General features: G+C 50.7%; 1 protein-coding gene across 1 annotated transcript; it reads left to right on the plus strand.

Moving 5' to 3' along the window:
- The first annotated feature begins 1838 nt into the window (after positions 1–1838).
- Positions 1839–15508, plus strand: SV2A (synaptic vesicle glycoprotein 2A). Its single transcript, XM_047082976.1, has 13 exons — positions 1839–2067; positions 5607–6558; positions 7851–8031; positions 8884–9035; positions 9147–9280; positions 9917–10006; positions 10246–10356; positions 10527–10615; positions 10918–11082; positions 11275–11408; positions 12310–12516; positions 13120–13279; positions 13680–15508. The coding sequence occupies exons 2-13, from the start codon at positions 5937–5939 to the stop codon at positions 13861–13863; spliced, it is 2229 nt and encodes a 742-aa protein (XP_046938932.1). The 5' UTR covers positions 1839–2067; positions 5607–5936; the 3' UTR covers positions 13864–15508.
- Positions 15509–17244: the final 1736 nt, after the last annotated feature.

A 17244-nucleotide genomic window follows, 5' to 3' on the forward strand; every position in this document is an offset into this window, starting at 1 on the left:
CATTAAAGATAAAAATATTCCTGTTCGGTTATGTCATTGTGCATCTATATGTTGACATTCTGATTCTGATTTGGCTTAAAGAAGAGAATGCGCTGGATGTGAGTCTGAGCAACGGATGATTTCTCATGGTAAATGAATACTTATGTATTATGGCTTTATGTTTCAGTAAATTGTAAACTTCGTTGGCACAAATAGGTATTTCCAAGATATAGTTTTGAAGTCTGTGAAACCCAGGCCCACATCCCTATGAGAAATGACGTAAGTATAGCCTTTTTTTTTTTTTTTTAAATAATTAAGTCAGAACAGCCATTTCAGAGGAAATTCCTTGCACATCTTGTTTTCTAAACGTTCAAAGCTGGGCCGAATTGCCAATATTCCAAGATGTCCACGAGAATGAGAAAATCTTCTTTGAAAAAACTGAAAAAAGTGAACTTTTGCCTGGTCACCACTTCTCCCGACCAGTCAAGGAAGTACAAATTTAGCCCAGCTCATCAGCACCGATGAACCTCTTTTTAAAAAACTTACCTAATCTTCCTCTTTTTCCTCAATAAAAACCCTGAGCCCACTTCCTGTAATTGGGACACTATTTGGGTTTCAACCTAAACTATGTGCCCTGAATTGCAATTCTGTGATATGAAATAAACACTTTGCCTTTTGAACTGGTTTCTTGTTTTTAGACTGAAACAAGTCTAAAAGTTAGTGGTAAATTCAACACTGCAAACGCCACCTGCGAGCTCTCTTGGGACACGGCCCGCCAGGCCTCTTCATGTAACATATTCCAGCATTCTGAAGCCTCCATTTTTATCAAAGTAGAATCACACACTATTAAATCTGAAAGGGAGCTGATACAGCCTCTAGTGCAAGCCTGGCACTTTCCAGATGAGAAAACTGAGGTTCAGAGAGGTAGAGAACTTGAGCCCACAGCTTATGGAAGTGAGAACTCAGGTCAGTGCACTGTCCAGAGTACCCTAAGCCCTTACCTAGAATAGGGAGACACATTCAGTATGTATATCCCCAAACCACCCAGCTCCCCTCACCTCTGAAGCAGGGTCAATCACCTAGCGGGATGTCTTGGATCTCTGAGCCCAGGTTGTTGGTACAGGGGCAAAGCAAAGAACTGAAACTAGTTCAATCCTTCCTGCCCCAGAAGCAGGTGTGTGTGTTTGTGTGTGTGTGTGTGTTTGTGTGTGTGTGTGTAGTAAAAGAAATTGGATAGAGCATTGAGGGAGGGAGTCCCTCTTTGAGTCATTGGAGCAAATTAATAGAAGGTAAGGCCTGTAAATCCCGCTCAGCTTCGTCCCCCACTCATCTCTGCTGCTACCAACTGAATGGAGGATGGGAGGTCTGCACTGGCAGTAAATAACCAGGACTGTTTCTGGTTCTGGAAAAAGATGGCAGGGATCCAGGAGTCTCACCTCTTGACAGTTCAGGATTAAAAACTTTGTTATTCCGGCGTTCTCTAAAATGGCCAGGTAAACTCGGATTCTGAGCACTCTGGATCCGGAAGAGGGCTGTGGGAAACAGGTTTGGCTGGGAGTAGAGGAGAAAGGGAAAAAGGAGGGTGCTTTGGAGGCAGAGAAGCCCTCAAATTTGTGAGTCCTGCCCTACTAGGGATGGGGCGCTGAGAAAGGGTCTGCCTCGTTCCCCACCTCCCTTTCTGCCTTCCCACTTGTCTCCCTGACAGTATTCTTGCCTTAGTTCCTTTCATCTTTTATTCGGAACGGGCTGGGAAGGGCTGTGTGTGTTATCTCCAGCTGTGCCTGTGACAGTCCCCTCTGCTGCTTCATCGTTGCTCCCCGGTGCCCTGAGGCCCTCCCCATCCTCTTTTCTTCTGCCGCTCCCCACCCCCCCCAACAATGGTCTCTCCCGGTGCTCGGTGGCGCTGGGGGGTTGGGGGGAGGGAGGAGGCGGGCGGAGGCGGGGCCGGAGCGTGGGGAGTGTGGGGGGGGGGGCAGGTCTGCATTGCCGCTTCCCCTGGTACCCGGAGCAGTCGACGCTGCCGCCAGCCCCGCGGCCGGGACCCCCGCCCTCACCCGGGACTGCCTTACCCGGGGGCACCCAGCCCAGGTGAGACCCCTCTCTCAAGTCTCTTACCTCCACCCCGCCCGGGGCAGAAGCATCCTTGCCTTGCCTTGCAGCCATTTTATCCTCCGATGCTTTGCTTGTGGGGAGGGTGACCGTCCCTGCTTTAGGGGTGAGGGGGCCGGTGGTGGTTTGAAAGGACATTTAATTAAGTTGCTGTGCTGATCAGAATATATATATGGAATAAGGGTGTTTTTCTCTACCTTAGCCAAGTCCCTAGTACGCTCTCAGATATTGACAGGTTTGGGGGGGAGGAGGATTTAGGTGAGGTAGGGTTCCCTCGAAGTCCAATGCCCTCCTCACCTTGCACGCCCCCCACCCCCGCCATAAGTGACCTTGGCTGGGGCCAGAGAATGGATGGTGCCTCAGTCTGCTCCCCTGCACTTGGGCGGGGGTGGGGGGCAGTGGAGGAAGGGCAGGTGAAAGAGGGAGGGAAGGCAAAGGAAGAATGGAAATGCTGGGTAGAGAGATGGTAAACGACCAAGGTCGGGGGCACGCGTAGCGGGGCGGGGGGGGGGGTGGGGGTGGGTGGGGACTTGGGCAGTTGCTCCTGGGTGGGGGGAAGGGGTGTTGAGTGATGATGGGCACCTGCCCAGAGGCAGGACTAAGCGGGGGAACACACTCCGAGAATGGATTCAGTCAATTCTAGGGGCTCCTCTGTTATGCCAGAGCAGAGGCGAGACGGGGTGGGGGATGCTGGGGGCTGTCGCGGCAAATGCTGGTAGGGGCGGTCTCTTGCCTTTGCTTGTGGAGGTCTCTCCCTGTCTCCCTGCCCCTGTGTTCCTCTGTTGTGTGCATTTTCAGCTGACACCTTTTTCCCCCTCCGAACTGTGAATGCTCCATCTTCCTAACCCTTGCGGTAGGATGTAGGGAGGGGAGGTGCAGCCTTGGGCGTCCTGGGTGGGGGGCTGAGGCTCAGTCACCCAGCTGTCACAGGGAGCGGTGCTCCAGCACACCCCGCTTCCTTGTACCCTCCCCCCTCTCCGTGGTTGTTTTGACAAGTGACTGCTTCTTAATGACCTTGCCACCTGGGCTAGGGAGGGTTGGGGAATACGGGTGACCCCCAAAGTCAGGGACTTTGATTGGGGGTGGGGGCTTCTGGACCCTCCTATAATCCAGGGCAGAGTGAGTCCTCCTGAAGGGAAGCATCTGCTCAGGAGCCCCTCCCCCCCTTCTGCAGGAAAATCTCCCGGGCACATTTTTCCGGTCAGGTGGAGCCGGCCAACCTTAAAGGGCCGTGTAACCCGGAGTCTTGTCTCCTATAACCTCCACCTCTCCAAGCCCCATCTCTCTCCCACAGGCTTAGCCACACTGTTCTGCTTTGGGGGCTAAAAATAGCACCACTTCCTCACCAACTCAAAGAATTTGTCTTCTTTCTCTCCCTTCTGACCTCCTGGCTCATTGGCCCTGGGGGAGCTGGCTGTTGAGACATCCTATCCTGCTGTGGCTCTGGGAGACTTATCTACCCTCCATGCACCTCTCAGGGGTAAACAGTGTTGATAAACACAGGATGTGGTTCCTGATGGGTCTATTTGTCTCCTTCAGGGTTTGGGGAGCCGGAGGGGGGGAAGATCCTAGATGGGAAGGAAAGGAGAGGAAAGCAAATGGCCATGCAGTGGGGGATTTCCACTTTCCTCTCTTGCATGGGGGTGGGTTTGGGCCTTGAACCATAAAGAAAAGAAGGTGACACAGGGGTCACTGGTTTTGGTCATTGTGGTCCACTGCTTACATCTGACCTGAGGGGCTAAGGCTATGCTTGCCAGTGCTTCTCTCTGAGCCATGTAGCATTACTTATCCCCTTCTACCAGGGCTACCGTGTGTGCGTGTGACATTTAATGAAGGCCCTGGATGGGTGGGAACAGGAGGCAGGATATTTTTAGGGGAATGATCTCTGATCAGAATCTAGTCCTACTTCTTCTGCTTCTCTGAATGAAGGGGTGGGGGGTGTTCTCCTATGTTTCCCTCTGGAGGATGTCTTTTTTGCGGGGGAGGCCCAAGGCCCCCTTCATTCTATACTGGCCTCCTACGCAGTGCGGTATTTGTGGACTCCTTTTTCCTTGACTCCTGGAGGAGGAGCAGAAAGGATTAAGGGGGATTAGGAAAGAAGGCCCTGGAGAAAGGAGGTGTAGCTATAGACCTTAGCCCCCAATGCTGAAAAAGTATGTATTTGATCAGCCATTTCTGTTCCTGCCCCCACCAGGGAAGGGGCTCATGGATGATGTCCTGAAGCAAGGTGGCAGGAGCCAGACATCACCTCTTCTCCATGACCTCAGGTTCCAGGTTTCCCTTTTTTTGAGTCTTCCCTTCTTTGTCTGGAGGGAGACAATGTGGGCCCATCTGCTGGAACTAATTTGAACACAGAGAGGTCTTGGGACTCTGTTTTGGGAGGATACTGGACAACAGCATCCAAGTATGACCCCTACTCTTCCCTTGCTGCTTCCCGTTTCTTTCACATTTTTTTCAGTCTAATAGGAAGGAAGGAAACTAATTTATAGAATATCTACTGTGAGGTTGGATTCTCTTGTGGACTCAGAAAACTAAAGATTATTACCCCCAGTTTAAATAGAAGGACACTGAGGTTGAGGGAAATTAAATAATTTGCCCAAGAGCAGTTAGCAAGTAAGTGACAGAGCTGGGATTTTAACTTAGGTCACCTAACTGTCATGTGCTTTGCACTGAACCAGCTTTCCCTTGCCAGTATCCCTTTCTGCTCCTTATCCTCATAAGCATCCAGACGTGGCTTTTGTTCTGGGGTCTTGTGAGGGAGTAGAGGGGATCGCACTGTATTATTATCATCACAAAGAGCAATAACCAACATTTCTTAATCGCTTTTTATGTGCTAGGTACTATGGTAAGGAGTTATACATATTATGTCTTTTAATCCTTACTTTCCCCTTCTTAAATAAGAGGAAACTGAGGCCTGGCTGTATGGGGAGATGGCCGAGGTCACTTAGCTAGTAAGTGCTGAAGCAAGAAGTCAAACCCAAGTCTGTCTGACCCTGGAAGGGAATTTTCACCCACTGAGAAAGCCCTTCCTTGTGGGAACCTGAGGGGAGGACCCCGAGAGCCCCATTTGAGATGCCATCAGTGGATTGAAGTCACAGGCTGGAGGACTTGATTCTCCTTTTACACATTCTCCCCCCAGCTCTTCCCCCAGTAAGCAAGCCAGACCAGACTAAAACAGAGAATTATGGTTTCTCATATTTCCTGTTTTGTTCTTTGCAGTTTGGTGGTAAAGCAAGGGGTCTGATCTTGATGTGGGGCAGGGGATCAGAAGGAGGGCTCTAGATAGGTGACCGTGACTCTGGAGCATATCTCATAGGCCTGATCTCCAAGGTCAAAGTGAGGGGATTTATACTGAATGATCCACAGCTGGCCCAGGTAGGCATCCCTTTTTAACTGTGTGCAGGCTTGAAGCAAGGAGACCATCCGTATCACATGGTCTTGGTTGGGGCTCTGTATTGGCTTTCTTTACCATTTTAGGCCTCACCACCTCCTTTTTCCCCCCCTCTTATATTTTCTAGATCTCAAGAGGCTTCTTGAAGAGAAGTAGGCGGCCTTTCCTGAGTTATCCTGGCTCCCCATCTTAGCTTGCACAACCTAGCTCCCCCTCCCCTTCCCATTCTGCTGTTCCCCTTTTCCCTTCCCCATGTATCCAACTGAACTGGCCAGAACTCCTCTCCCTCCTTTCCCTTCCTACACACTCACTGGCCAGGTCCTATTTGCTCCTATTCTGTGCCCAGAGATACTTGAATCCACTTCATCTGAGTAACTGGGGGAAGGAATCTTTCTGACTTCACAAGTCCTTGAGCAGGGAGTGGAGGAGTCTAGTGAAGCATTCCCAAAGACCCATCATGGAAGAAGGCTTCAGAGACCGGGCAGCTTTCATCCGTGGGGCCAAAGACATTGCCAAGGAAGTCAAGAAGCATGCGGCCAAGAAGGTGGTAAAGGGCCTGGACAGAGTCCAGGACGAATATTCCCGCAGATCCTACTCCCGCTTTGAGGAGGAGGAGGATGATGATGACTACCCTGCCCCTGCTGATGGCTATTACCGTGGGGAAGGGGCCCAGGATGAGGAAGAAGGTGGTGCATCTAGTGATGCTACTGAAGGCCACGACGAGGATGACGAGATCTACGAGGGGGAATATCAGGGCATCCCCAGGGCAGAGTCTGGGGGCAAAGGCGAGCGGATGGCTGATGGGGCTCCCCTGGCTGGAGTAAGGGGGGGCTTGGGCGATGGGGAGGGCCCCCCTGGTGGCCGGGGGGAGGCACAGCGGCGGAAAGAACGGGAAGAACTGGCTCAGCAGTATGAAGCCATCCTACGGGAGTGTGGCCATGGCCGCTTCCAGTGGACACTCTATTTCGTGCTTGGTCTGGCACTGATGGCTGATGGTGTCGAGGTCTTTGTGGTGGGCTTTGTGCTGCCTAGCGCCGAGAAAGACATGTGCCTGTCGGACTCCAACAAAGGCATGCTAGGTAAGACACACTGGGGGGCCCTCCAGCCCTGTCCTGCCCCAAACTCTAGAAAAACCTCTGCTCCTGAGAACCCCTGTCCTTACCGCTCCCTAGGACCCCGATCCCAAGATGTCCCCAGAGGGCATGGAGTTCCTCTGCATGCTCATCCCTCACAAACCCTCCTCTTGGGGTTGGGTCACAGTGAGGTTGTTTGTGCAAGAGAGGCTTGGGGAAGGGCAGCTGGGCTGGGGCTTGGGGCAGTGGCTGGGTGGTGGTCTGCTTAGTTAGTTCTGCAGGAGGTGGCCATGGTGGGATGGGCCCCTGTTGGGTGTTTCTTCAGAGACTTCCCTTCTGTCATCTTGTTCCTTTTCCCTGATCAGGGAAACAAGAAGTCAGTGTCCAAACTCCCTAGTTTAAATGAGGAGTCAGTTTAGTAGGGTGGGGATCGGGGAGGAAGCCTAGGTCTGCCTTCAGCCAGAGAAATTGGCCATGCTTGCTCTTGGCAAGCCTTGGGAGTGTTCAAGGGCCAGTGAGTGGTCTCTAATGGCTCTTCCTGATGTGGACCCTGGGGGAGGAAACCGCCTGGACTCACCCACAAAAGGTCTCTTGGTCTTGCACTGCTCCCAAGTTGCCATGAGATGTTGGGGAGATCCCCACTCCTTGGGGCTTGGCTGAAGCATGGGTAAAATGCAGAGTTTGGAGTAGATTGATTTTTAGAGTTATTCCAACTCTGAATGTAGGAAGGAAATAAGGAACAGGAGAGTTTTAGGACCAGAAGCATTGGAGCTGGGGGAGTAAAGCACGGGTTCTGTGGGGGGGATTTTGTAGGGGGGACTGAAGAAATGGAGGTGCTTTCCTAGGGACACAGGAGATCTCTCCTGCTGCTTTCAGGACGTCAAGGCAGGGAGGGAGAGGGGACCCTGGGAAGGTCTGGGAATTTGGGTAGATCCATTACTCCTAGGCAAGCCAGAGATGGGGGTGTGTTGTGTGTGTGTGAGAGAGACAGAGACAGAGAGACAGAGACACAATGAGAGATGAGAGCAAGCAAGAGAGAGCAGGAGGGAGAGAAAGAATTCTGGGGGTCTCCCATGTCTGCATTCCTGCCTTTGAATCTCTGGTCTGCAGAGATGACATTCCGTGAGCAAAGACAGAACTCTCACTTGCTCTCATCTCTGGGTAGACTTACCTATCCTAGAAGTCTTCCAGCTCCTCAATCCATTCTGCTGCAGCTCTAGCTCATTTAATGCTCAAAAAGTGAGCGAACTGAGGCGTGTCTGCTCATACCTCTGCTGTCTCTGTTTCCCTCCCTGCAGGCCTTATAGTCTACCTGGGCATGATGGTGGGAGCCTTTCTCTGGGGAGGTCTGGCTGATCGGCTGGGTCGGAGGCAATGTCTGCTCATCTCGCTCTCAGTCAACAGCGTCTTCGCCTTTTTCTCATCTTTCGTCCAGGGTTATGGCACTTTCCTCTTCTGCCGCCTCCTTTCTGGGGTTGGGTGAGTGGCCACCTCCTAAGCCCCTGGAGGCAGTCCTGAGGAAGGACTGTGCCTTTGTCGCCGTTATGTTTCTAGAACCCAGCACAGTGCCAGGCACACCAGATGCATCTCAAATATGTATGAATTGAATGAATGAACTCCTTTCTCCTACCATCTTTAGGCCAGCTTCCCCCTGTCCTGGACCCACCTACCGCCTGCCCAGAGCACCATTCCATGTCTCGTCCACTCCTGAGTCCTCCACCCCACCCTCCAGTTCCATTCTGAGCCTGGCTCCATGACGAGAGGCCTGGTGGGTCTCAGCTGTACCCCTGGGTGCCTGTGAACCCCGGAGTTATCCCCTTCCGAGTCTCCATCTTTCCTGCATTTGACAGCAGACCTTTCTGTTAACACCCACAGCTGCCAGAAATGTGACGCGTTGACCCACCACACTCCCACACTCCCTGAGCCGTCTGCGTGCATTCTTTGCCCTGTCTGCGTACATTCTTTGCCCTGTCTGCAAGCTCTTTTCCGGCCTGCTCCCGCATCCCTGCCCTCGGACTCCTCTTTGCCTAGCTTTTTCCTGTGGGGATTTTCCCTCTTTTCTGTAATCATCTTCTGTCTCTTGCAACTCAGTAGCCATCTTCAAGGTTCAATGTTTGTTCCTTCCCTTCCCCTCAGACCTCCCTGCCTGTTCCCCAGGGTCCTGAGGATGGGTGCGTAACAGCTGGTGGTGAGGGAGTGTATAGGGCACTGTGTGAGAAGTCTCTTTAACAAGGTGTGGAAGATGAAAGGCACTTGGGGATCCAGAGCACTGGGGCAGGGGATCGGAAATAGGGCCATTTTCTAATGCTGAATTCTCACAATGCTCCCCAGGATTGGAGGGTCCATCCCCATTGTCTTCTCTTATTTCTCGGAGTTTCTGGCCCAGGAGAAACGTGGGGAGCATTTGAGCTGGCTCTGCATGTTTTGGATGATTGGTGGAGTGTATGCAGCTGCTATGGCCTGGGCCATCATCCCCCACTACGGTAGGCAGTCCCCGGGGAATGCACCCCAGCCTCTCTCCCTCTTCTCCTGTGTGCCCTGTGGTGGGAGCCCCCAGCCTCTGGCCTTTCTGATGCTGTGACTGTCCCTGCCAGGGTGGAGCTTTCAGATGGGGTCCGCTTACCAGTTCCACAGCTGGAGGGTTTTTGTCCTCGTCTGCGCCTTCCCTTCTGTGTTTGCCATCGGAGCTCTGACCACACAACCTGAGAGCCCCCGCTTCTTCCTGGAGGTGAACGGGGCCGGGGCTAGGCTGGGGGAGGGGCAGCAGGGGGCTCTGTGCTCAAACACTCACGGTGGGTTTGGTTTGTGGGACCCTCACAGGGCCCATACTCCTGGGGACTTTATCTTGCTTCCTTTTTCTTACATTGTATCTCCAGAGGGGCTCTGTGGGTGGAGAAACCAGGGTACCTGCCCAACCATGGGTGGTTTAAGATGTTGCAGGTGGGAGCTCTGTCCCTGACTTTATCACTCAAGAGAAGTTCCCACCCTGTGCTTCTTCCCCCTCCAAGTAGATCTTGGTCCAGAAGCTTAGGATGCTGTCCCTCCTCTGACAACCTCCCTGCCCCTTGCCAGCAATTCCCTTGTCTTCAGTTTTCTCTTTCCATTGTTCCAGGGGATCCCTAGGACCTGTAGTTGTAGCTATCTCCTGGACTCCCCCTACGCTTGCTCAAGTCTTACTACATTTTGCTGTACCCCTGCTTGGGGCTCTTTAATTGTGGGTGATGTACACACCCACAGGTCAGAGGTAGGGGTGGGAGACTTTTTGTGTCCTGTGACTACAGAAGCCACACTGGAGGAAGGGGGTCTATTACCCTGGGTCAGGGAGGAGCTAACCTGGAGGTGGGAATTGTGTCTGTGGCTCTAGAACGGGAAGCATGATGAGGCCTGGATGGTGCTGAAGCAGGTTCATGACACCAACATGCGAGCCAAGGGACATCCTGAGCGAGTCTTCTCAGTAAGCCAAAGCCCCTCCCCTCAACCTCCAAGGCCCTCAAGCCCCAGCCCCACCCAGCCCCTTTCTGGATACCACCCCATGCTTCCCTAGATATCTCCCACCACATTCTCCCTCAATGTCCTCTCTCAGAGTATCGCATCCACCCCCTGCTGCCATTTTGCTACTGTTTTGAAACTGAAGCCCCTGGATGGGGTTGGGAAATAGACTATGTGACTGCTAACCGCTTCTCTTGACCCCAGGTAACTCACATTAAGACAATTCATCAGGAGGATGAGTTGATTGAAATCCAGTCAGACACAGGGACCTGGTACCAGCGCTGGGGGGTCCGGGCCCTGAGCCTGGGAGGGCAGGTAATGAAGGACGGTGTGGTGAAGAGAGGGAAGGGAGTGGGAGAGGTGGAGACAAAGGCCTGTTTGTGGGGTGAACTGAAGGGAAGGGGGACGGGAGAAAGTGGGGGACCTGGGGTGGGAGTGTTAGAAGTCAGTACAGCTGCTATCTGACTTTGTTTTGTTCCACCTAGGTTTGGGGGAATTTCCTCTCCTGTTTTGGTCCAGAATATCGACGCATCACTCTGATGATGATGGGTGTGTGGTTCACCATGTCATTCAGGTGAGGAGGTGTGTGGGGGCAGTGGGGATCTAAGTCCTGAGGGATGAACGGAGGTTAGACAGTCTGGGGTGGGGTGGTGGCAGGGAGACTGTTAGGCCAATGGAGGAGCAAATGGCTGGGAGATGAGAGTACAGTGGGTGGGCAGAAGAACCTGAAGTCCCTGAGACCAACAGCAATGAAGGGAGGAGTGCTGAGGGATGAGACTGGAGAGGCAAGCAAGGTCCTGACTCTCCACCCCCTCATTCTGGACCCTCTGGTTCTAATCGTGAGCCCATCTGATTCTGTCGTGCTTGACTCTTCAGCTACTATGGCCTGACTGTCTGGTTTCCTGACATGATCCGCCACCTCCAGGCGGTGGACTACGAAGCCCGCACCAAACTGTTCTCTGGGGAGCATGTAGAGCATGTGACCTTTAACTTCACTCTGGAGAATCAGATCCACAGAGGGGGACAGTACTTCAATGACAAGTACGTGGGGACGCTTACATTTCACTTCTTCCCTGTTCCTTCTACCCCTTGTCTCTTGCATGGGTCTGGGAGTTTGGAGACAGGGTCTTTGGGAGTAAATACCTGTGGTTTCTCTTCAATTCCAAGGGAGTGAGTCTTGGAGGAGGGTATGAGGGTAAGGGGGAAGTGTTTCTCATCATCCTGGCCTTACAGGTTCATTGGGCTACGTCTGAAGTCAGTGTCCTTTGAGGATTCCCTATTTGAGGAGTGTTATTTTGAGGATGTCACTTCGAGCAACACATTTTTCCGCAACTGCACATTCATCAACACTGTGTTCTATAATACTGGTAAGATGCCTTGGCTGGTGCCTGTCAGACCAAAGGGTTGAGTGGACCTTGAAGAGGGGAGAAGGAACGTTCCTCACTCCCTAGTTCAGGGTTCACAAACTGAGCTCTCTGGGGCCCTGTAGGAAGGTGGTGTGGGGCCTATTATCTACCACCAATAATTCCAAAAACTGAACGGACACTGAACATTTTTCTGTAATAGTTTTAAGAATATCTGGCAAAAACATCAAGTTTCTTTACCTTTGAGCTGGAATTAAAGCAAATCTGCATTGTTATCAGCGTACTTTTGAAGTGGGCAAAACTCATTCAAACAGGGCCTTCAGGGGAAAAACAACAACAACAAAAAAAAGGAATATTTTCTGGGTAAAAGGTTGCGAATCATTACATTAGTCCGGTTTTTTAAAACAGTGATTCTCAAACTACATGCACATGAAATGCTACTTTGCCAGCTAGACTGAGGTTCCCACCCCTAATGGAGCACTGGGTGAGTTTTTCCCAACTTGCAGGGAAAAATAATGGAAAGGGCTTTTAATGATTTTTAATATTTTGCTTGGTAATTTTTCCTAAACCCATGGCACTGCTACTGCTTATAGTCAGCTAGAGCAGACCAAAAGAATGAATAAGAAGCAAAGATTATTAACGAGAAAACTTGGAAACAGCCAGTCCCACTGTTTCATTTCATAGACTATGGTCATTTTCTGCTGTAAAGATTTCTAGTTCCTATGGTGATATTATTTGATGTTTTACAATGAAGGCCCTGAGCAGTTTTGAGAGCCCCTTCCCCCCCACCCTGCCCCCGCAACTAACCCCACAAAGGCAGAGTCCTGAGCCATAAGCAGTAGCAGCTTCCCCCTCCCTCTCACATTTGCCGTGACTGCCTTCCTGTCTTGGTTTTTGCCCGCAGACCTGTTTGAGTACAAGTTCGTGAACAGCCGTCTGGTGAACAGCACGTTCCTGCACAACAAGGAGGGCTGCCCACTAGACGTGACAGGGACTGGTGAAGGCGCCTACATGGTGTACTTTGTCAGTTTCCTGGGGACGCTGGCTGTACTTCCTGGGAATATTGTGTCTGCCCTGCTCATGGACAAGATTGGCAGGCTCCGAATGCTTGGTAAGGGGGTGGGTGGGTGGTGGTGTGTCAGAACTGATAAGGGGGCTGGGGAGCAGGGTGAGGCTGTCAACAGGCTTCTTACCTTATTCTGAAGGAATAGCTTAGCTAGAGAAGGTTCTCGCTCTCGTGTCTTCTGCTTAGGTCTTGGCTGCAAGATGGGGTGGGGCCTGACCTGGAAGTTTCTCTGGGGGAAAAAGGAGGTAGACAGATTAGCAAGCGCACCGGCTTTGAGGTTATGGGTGTTGAATCTCAGCTCCACCACTTAACTTTGGCCAAGTTACTTTATGAGCCCAGCTGTGACATCTGCAAAATGGGGGTGATGATAGTACCTACCCCATTGGGTTGATGTATTAGATCAATGCATATAAAGCATCAAGCTGCTTGACCCATAGCTGTCATTGAAGAGATGGTTGTTACTGACATTATCAATAAAAATATAATTATAAGGAAGGATGGGGATGGGTGAAGCGCCTTCCTTTTGAGTACTCTGGGAAAAAGATCTCATCTTGGGCTTCCCTCAAACCTAGTTTGAGGGCACAGGGTGGGTTGTGGATGAGCATCACTTGGCCAGGTTCATGCCACTCCCTCATTTCCTGGCTCTAGCTGGCTCCAGCGTGATGTCCTGTGTCTCCTGCTTCTTCCTGTCTTTTGGGAACAGCGAGTCAGCCATGATCGCTCTGCTCTGCCTTTTTGGGGGGGTCAGCATTGCATCCTGGAACGCGCTGGACGTGTTGACTGTTGAACTCTACCCCTCGGACAAGAGGTAGTTGGAGTGTCGTGGGGGCAGGGCAGCCGGTTTAGGGTCTACACGGCAGCGGCGGGAAAGTGGGGTGAGGAGGCGGCTGAATGGGAAATCATCCGTAGGGTTAACAGGATATACTTTCCCATTGAGTTTCTGCTCTAAGAGCTGGTAGCTTTTGTATTCACTCCTTGCAGCCTGAACTATTAACCTAATTTTTTGGTCTTCTTTTCCCTTTGCCTCCCAATCTGTATTCCCTGATGTACATGCCTCACCTCTCTGATCTTTCCATCCTTCATCTCCCTTTTGCACACTGCCTGCCATCTCTCCTTCACTTTCCCACCTACTCACCTGTCCCCTGCAAACCCTCCTATGCCTCTTCCTTTGTCTCCCCTTTGCACTGCACTGGGGGTCTCCTGAGCAGGACCACAGCCTTCGGCTTCCTGAATGCCCTCTGTAAGCTGGCAGCTGTGCTGGGGATCAGCATCTTCACATCCTTTGTGGGAATCACCAAGGCTGCCCCCATCCTGTTTGCCTCAGCTGCCCTTGCCCTCGGTAGTTCTCTGGCACTGAAGCTGCCTGAGACCCGGGGGCAGGTGCTGCAGTGAGAGGGCCTCAGGGCCTTTGAGGGTGGCAGGCACACTGTGAGACCAACAGCTCCTCCTTTTCCCTCCCTGCCCTGCCATCCTGGCCCCAGAGCCCCCACTCCCCACGCCCCTGTGTTCAGTGTCTTAGCCATGTGTGTGTGCGTATGCATGTGTGTGACCCCGTGGGCAGGGATACAGGGAAGGCTCCTTCATCCCAGTTTTGGGATGCAGCTCTACTCCCCACCCCTTGACGTGCACACCCTTCTCCCCCAGTGTTAGTGAGGGGCCCTAGCTCTTCCTGGCTCCAGGGGCTCCAGCACAGGCTTCCTGCCCTCCCCCTCATTCCCTCTGCCTAGGCCCTGGTGAAACCATGGGCATGTGGTTATGCTGGGAGCTGGGGCTTGGTGTAGTCCATGGACCAAAAGAACTTAAGAGTCAGAAAGGCCGCAGGTGCCCTCTCACACCTGTTGGATGCTGGGGGAGTAGCAATAAACCTCAGCCCCCTGGCCTCCACTTTCCCCTAATTTGGGCTATAAGTAAGAAGCCTGAATTTTATCAAATTAGCTTTCTGATTCTTATTTATTTATATATTAAGTTCTGAGGCAGCTCAGCAGGACTGTGTGTGTGAATGCATGTGTAACACTTATGTACGTGTGTGTATGTGCCGTGGGGCGGGGTGTCACCATACTGTCCTAAGATACAGCCAAGGATAATCTCAGTGGACACACACACTACTCTGCCTCCCATAGTACCTCCCCTAATCTTATTTTTGTGCCAGGCCTGGGAGGGAGGTGCCCCAGGCTAGGCTAGGATAAGAGTCCCACAGTCTAGAGAGACCTGAGGGCACCTGACAAGGTCCAAATCCTCCCCTCCCTCAAGAAGCACAGGCCTCTGGAGTGAGAGGCTCCACCCACTATAGCACAGACAGGGACAGCACAGCTGCCCTCCCACCCCCAACCTGTCCCCTCACACGCAGGGTAGCAGGGGAGGGAAAGAAACCAGGCATATGGTCAAACCAGCAGATCAAAAAGCACAAGGAGCTGGGGCAGGGGCAGGAGGCAGGGGCCCTCCCAGGGATTCCTCTGAAGGGGGAAGAAGGTTAGACAATAAGCCAGGGACCCCTAATGTGGGACCAGAAGCCTCAGTTTCCCTGTCTCACCCTTTCTACAAGATACCCCCTGTAGGTTAAGCTGCCCTTGCCCCACCCCATTCTGTGTGGCTGCTTTCTTTGGTGCCCTCCTGCCCTCCAATGTAGCTGTGATGTGTTGTAGTTTTTAGCTGTTTGTAAAACGTTAAAAAAAAAAAAAAAGTGAAAAGGAAAAAAAGTGAAAACAACAACGAAAAATCCAAATTCATCTTCCTCATGCTGCGTCTGGTGCCCCCACCCTATAGTCACTCCCCCACATTTTGTAACACTGACCCAGGTGGGGACTGTTTAACTCTTTGGTGTCTGTGCTCAAAGGACTGCCTTCTCCAGTGCCCAGTGTATGAGTGTGTACCCCCTTTCCTCACCCTTCATTTGCTGGACGCAGCCTTCTCCCTTCTACCCCCTGGAGGGACCCATCCATCTCTCCTGCTCTCCTGGGACACCCTAAACCCAACTCTGTTGATGTGAAAAATGAAATGAAAAATATTGATGAAAAATAAAAAGGAAATAAATCCTTAAGATCCAAAATGGCTACATCTCCTTCTTTGCCACTCCACCTACATCCTCTGCCTGCTTGGAAGAAAAGGTGGTGAGATGGAAATGCCATTCCTCTCTCCCCAAACTGAAAGCCAGAATAATATGATGCACCATATTTATTTCCTCAATTGGCCACTTTATCCTGACCTTTTCACTTCTACAGATGGAGGGTCTTCTCAGTCTCTGGGATTTGAAAACTTGGAGTAATGTCCTGCAACTCGATAGCAAAAACAACTAATAACCTGATTTTAAAAGGGGGCTAAAGACTTGAATAGACATTTCTCCAAAGAAGAACACAAGTAGCCAACAGGTATATGGAAAAATGCTCAACACCACTAACCAGGGAAATGCAAATCAAAACCACAATGAGACACTTCACACCTGTCAGGATGGCTATTACCAAAAACTATCCCCCCCCCAAAAAAAAACTCAAACACAACAAAATACTAAAGGTGTTAGTGAAGATGTGGAGAAACTGGAACACTAGTACACAGGGGGAACGCAACATGATGCAGCTGCTATGCAAAAGAATATGGAGGTTACTCAAAAAATTAAAAATAGAACTACCATATGATCCAACAATCCCACTTCTGGGTATTTATCAAAAGAACTAAAATCAGGGGTGCCTGGGTGGCTCAGTCGGTTAAGCGTCAGACTTCGGCTCAGGTCATGATCTCACGGTTTGTGAGTTTGAGCCCTGCGTCAGGCTCTGAACGATCAGCACAGAGACTGCTTTGGATTCTATGTCTCCCTCTCTCTCTGCCCCTCCCCTGCTCGCGTTCTCTCTCTCTCAAAAATAACATAAAAAAAAACCCTGAAATCAGGATCTTGGCAACATTAGTACTCCCACATTCACTGCAGCAGTATTCACAATAGCTAAGACATGGAAATAACCTAAATGTTCATCGGCAGATGAACTGATAATGAAAATGTGGTATATATACACAATGGAAAGCCATTCAGCTTTTAAAAAGGAAATTCTGCAATATGTGATAATATGAACCAATCATGAGGATATTAAGTCACATAAGCCAGTCGCAGAAAGTCAAATACTAAATAATTCTATTAGTTAGCTGAAAATAGTCAAATTCATAGAATCAAAGAGTAGAATGATGGTTGCCAGGAGCAGGGAAGAGAAGGAAATGGGGAGTTACTAATCAAAGAGCATGAAGTTTCAGTTAAGCAAGATGAATAAGCCCTATAGATGTGTATGACTGTACCTATACTCAATGATAATGAATTGTATTCTTAAAAATCTGTTGAGAGTAGACCTTATGTTGTGTTACCACCATAATAAAACAGAATTTACAAAAATAAAATTAAAAAACCCTAAATCAAAACAAAAATTTATGAGCGTTTCTTGAGGATAGAGCCAGCTTTCCTCCAAATCCTCTTGTGTGTCTTTTAAAGATAGATTCCAGATTCCATTCTTGCGGAATCAGAATTCCCCCTCCCCTTTTTTTAAAGAGAGGGGACCTAGAATCCACATTTGAAACAAGCTCCCATGGGAATTCTTATGTTAGGCTATCTGGAAATCACTGCCTGGGTGTTACCCTTGACTCTCCCTCACGTTTTTTTTTTCTTTAATGTTTATTTATTTTTGAGAGACAGACATGAGCAGGCAAGGGGCAGAGAGAGGGAGACACAGAATCTGAAGCAGGCTCCAGGCTCTGAGCTGTCAGCACAGAGCCCTATGTGGGGCTCAAACTCACAAACCA

The sequence above is a fragment of the Lynx rufus genome, unplaced genomic scaffold (assembly GCF_022079265.1).
Source record: "Lynx rufus isolate CCGP_SWC_20201006 ecotype Redwood Valley unplaced genomic scaffold, mLynRuf1.p SCAF_2, whole genome shotgun sequence".
NCBI lineage: Eukaryota > Metazoa > Chordata > Mammalia > Carnivora > Felidae > Lynx > Lynx rufus.